This window comes from Silurus meridionalis, chromosome 1 (assembly GCF_014805685.1).
Source record: "Silurus meridionalis isolate SWU-2019-XX chromosome 1, ASM1480568v1, whole genome shotgun sequence".
Taxonomy (NCBI): Eukaryota; Metazoa; Chordata; class Actinopteri; order Siluriformes; family Siluridae; genus Silurus; species Silurus meridionalis.
The window spans coordinates 34,672,543-34,674,972 of NC_060884.1; the positions used below are offsets into that span (position 1 = coordinate 34,672,543).

Consider the following 2,430-nt stretch of genomic DNA (forward strand, 5'->3'; position numbering starts at 1 on the left):
AGAGAACGCGTACGACAGGGTGGAGAGAAGAGTTGTGGTATTGTATGAGGAAGTCTGGTGTGTTAGAGAAGTATGTGAGGGTGGTGCAGGACATGTATGAGGACAGTGTGGCAGCAGTGAAGTGTGCAGTAGGAACGACAGACTGGTTCAAGGTGGAGGTTGGACTGCATCAAGGATCAGCTCTGAGCCCTTTCCTGTTTGCAGTGGTGATGGACAAGTTGAAGTACGAGATCAGACAGGTGTGATTTGTGCTAAGAGTAGTGAGCAGGTTGTATGGTTTAGAGTCATAGAAATTGAGTAAAAGAAAGGAGGTGGAGCTGGAGGTAGCAGAGCTGACGATGTTGAGGTTTTTGTTGGGGGTGACGACGATGGACAGGATTAGAAATGAGTTTATTAGAGGGACAGCGCATGTAGGATGTTTTGGAGACAAGGTGATTTGTACATGTGATGATTTGGACATGTGCAGAGGAGGGACATGGGGTATATCAGTAGGAGAATGCTGAGGCTGGAGACACCAGGAAGGAGGAAAAGAGGAAGAACAAGGAGGAGGTTTATGGATGTGGTGAGAGAAGACATGCAGGTAGTTGGTGTAAAAGAGGCAGATGCAGGGTTTGATGTCGGCTCTCCGAATGGGAGCAGCTGAAAAAAAGATTTAATACAAAGAATATCGACTGTTGGTCATGTCAAACATTTTTTTACATTTATTATTGGATTTTTTTCATGAATGTGTTGAATTTATTGACTTGCTGTAATTAAACATATAATAAAAAAAAGAGAAAAAAAAAACCTGTTTTATAATTTTCATCAACATTATTCTGTTTCTTTCTTTTATATATTTATTTTACTTATTATATTTCTATAACTTCCCACTAACAAGTTTCTTTTCTTTTTCTTGCTTGTTTCCACCTTTTTTTTTGTTTTTACATTTATTACTACTTTTGTTTTCTCTCATTTCATCAAAATTTCAATTCTGCTTTAATTCTTCCCACAAAATGATTTCACATTTTCTTCTCTGCGGATCTTCGGAACCTTTTTTTTTTCAAATATTTTAAATTAAACTCAGATAAAACACATTTTTATTTCCAAAATGTTGAGTGGAAGCTGAGGAGAGCTTTCTTACATCATCAGGAACCATCAGAAGAACCTTTATTTGAAGATACAAAGTAAAAATAACATTGACTCTCATCAGTCAGACTCCAGGAAGAACCTGCCCTTGTACAGTAGATACGCTTTGAGAAAACATCACACACACTCCCTCAGGACATCAAATCCCCAGGATGTCAAACACCGATGATCATGAAGCACATGCTGATCTCCTCCAGGCCTGAGGCCCATCACATGGTCATGTCACATCAACACCTTGGTGGAGGTCCACTTGATCCTGACCTGGAGAGCTCAGTTTAGAAACAGCACTGAGCATGACTGGTGAGTTCTCCAGATAAAGGTGATGTGATCACCAGTGTTTAAATACGCATTCCCATACACCTAATGCCAATAGTATTGGGACATCTGACTTTCGAAGTTTTTTTTTAAACCTGTTCCAGCATGATGATGCTCCTGTGCACAAAGTTAGCTCCATGAAGATCTGCTTTCCCTGGTTTAGAGTGGAAGATCTCCTGCTATAGAGATCCAACCCTGATAAACATGAATGAGGCCTCCTCAACTTCTCACCTACATCAGTACCTGACTTTACTAACACACTTGTAGCTGAATGAATCTCCACAAAATTTAGTAGAACATTTTCCCAGAGGAGTGGAGCTCATTATAGCAGCAAATGGAGACTACATGTGGAATGAAACAATTGAACTTTTGGCTCTATTTCTGGAGATATTAACTGCGTAGGAAAATAAATGTGATGTTACTGAGCATCGACATGTTTTCTGCGATACGCTGAGCGTACAGACACGTGATAGACACCAGATATGAAGATACCAATAATAATAATAATAATGGCGATATCACCACCCAATGACCTCGTTCTACTCGCACTTCAGCCTCGTATTTGATTAGAAGTTAATCACAGAGTTCACAAACATCACCGTGTCTCATTGTTATCGTGATGAGTTTCTCGGAGGAGAACGCTCCCAACGCTGGCTTCAGTATTTTATTATTCTTTAAAGTGCAAGAACAGCGTTCATCAAAATCATGTGAGGAGAGAGTTCGGTGTCAAAACAAGTGGTGACAGTGTGTGTGTGTGTGTGTGTTGTTTGCTGATGATTTACAGAAGTTCTCACTACAGTCCAAGTGATGTCTGCTCCACTGTCCATCCGTGTTTGTGTTCTCTTGCTCACACACTCGCTCGCACGCACACACACACACACACACACACACACACACACACACACACAAATTAGAAATCGAGTTCGTCTGACTCTCCGGTTCCCGTTGTCTGACTTTCATCCTGCTTTTCTCCCCAAACGAACCTGTAAT

At 40.7% G+C, this 2,430-nt stretch overlaps 1 protein-coding gene across 2 annotated transcripts in view; it reads right to left on the reverse strand.

The window, feature by feature from the left end:
- Positions 1-2,090: 2,090 nt before the first annotated feature.
- os9 (OS9 endoplasmic reticulum lectin) overlaps positions 2,091-2,430 on the reverse strand; it is a 9,996-nt gene continuing 9,656 nt past the window's right edge. For both annotated transcript variants that reach the window (XM_046846037.1, XM_046846036.1), the window contains one exon: positions 2,091-2,430. This exon is cut by the window's right edge and continues 58 nt beyond it. In XM_046846037.1, the coding sequence (XP_046701993.1) occupies positions 2,351-2,430 (80 nt within the window). In that variant the 3' untranslated portion in view covers positions 2,091-2,350.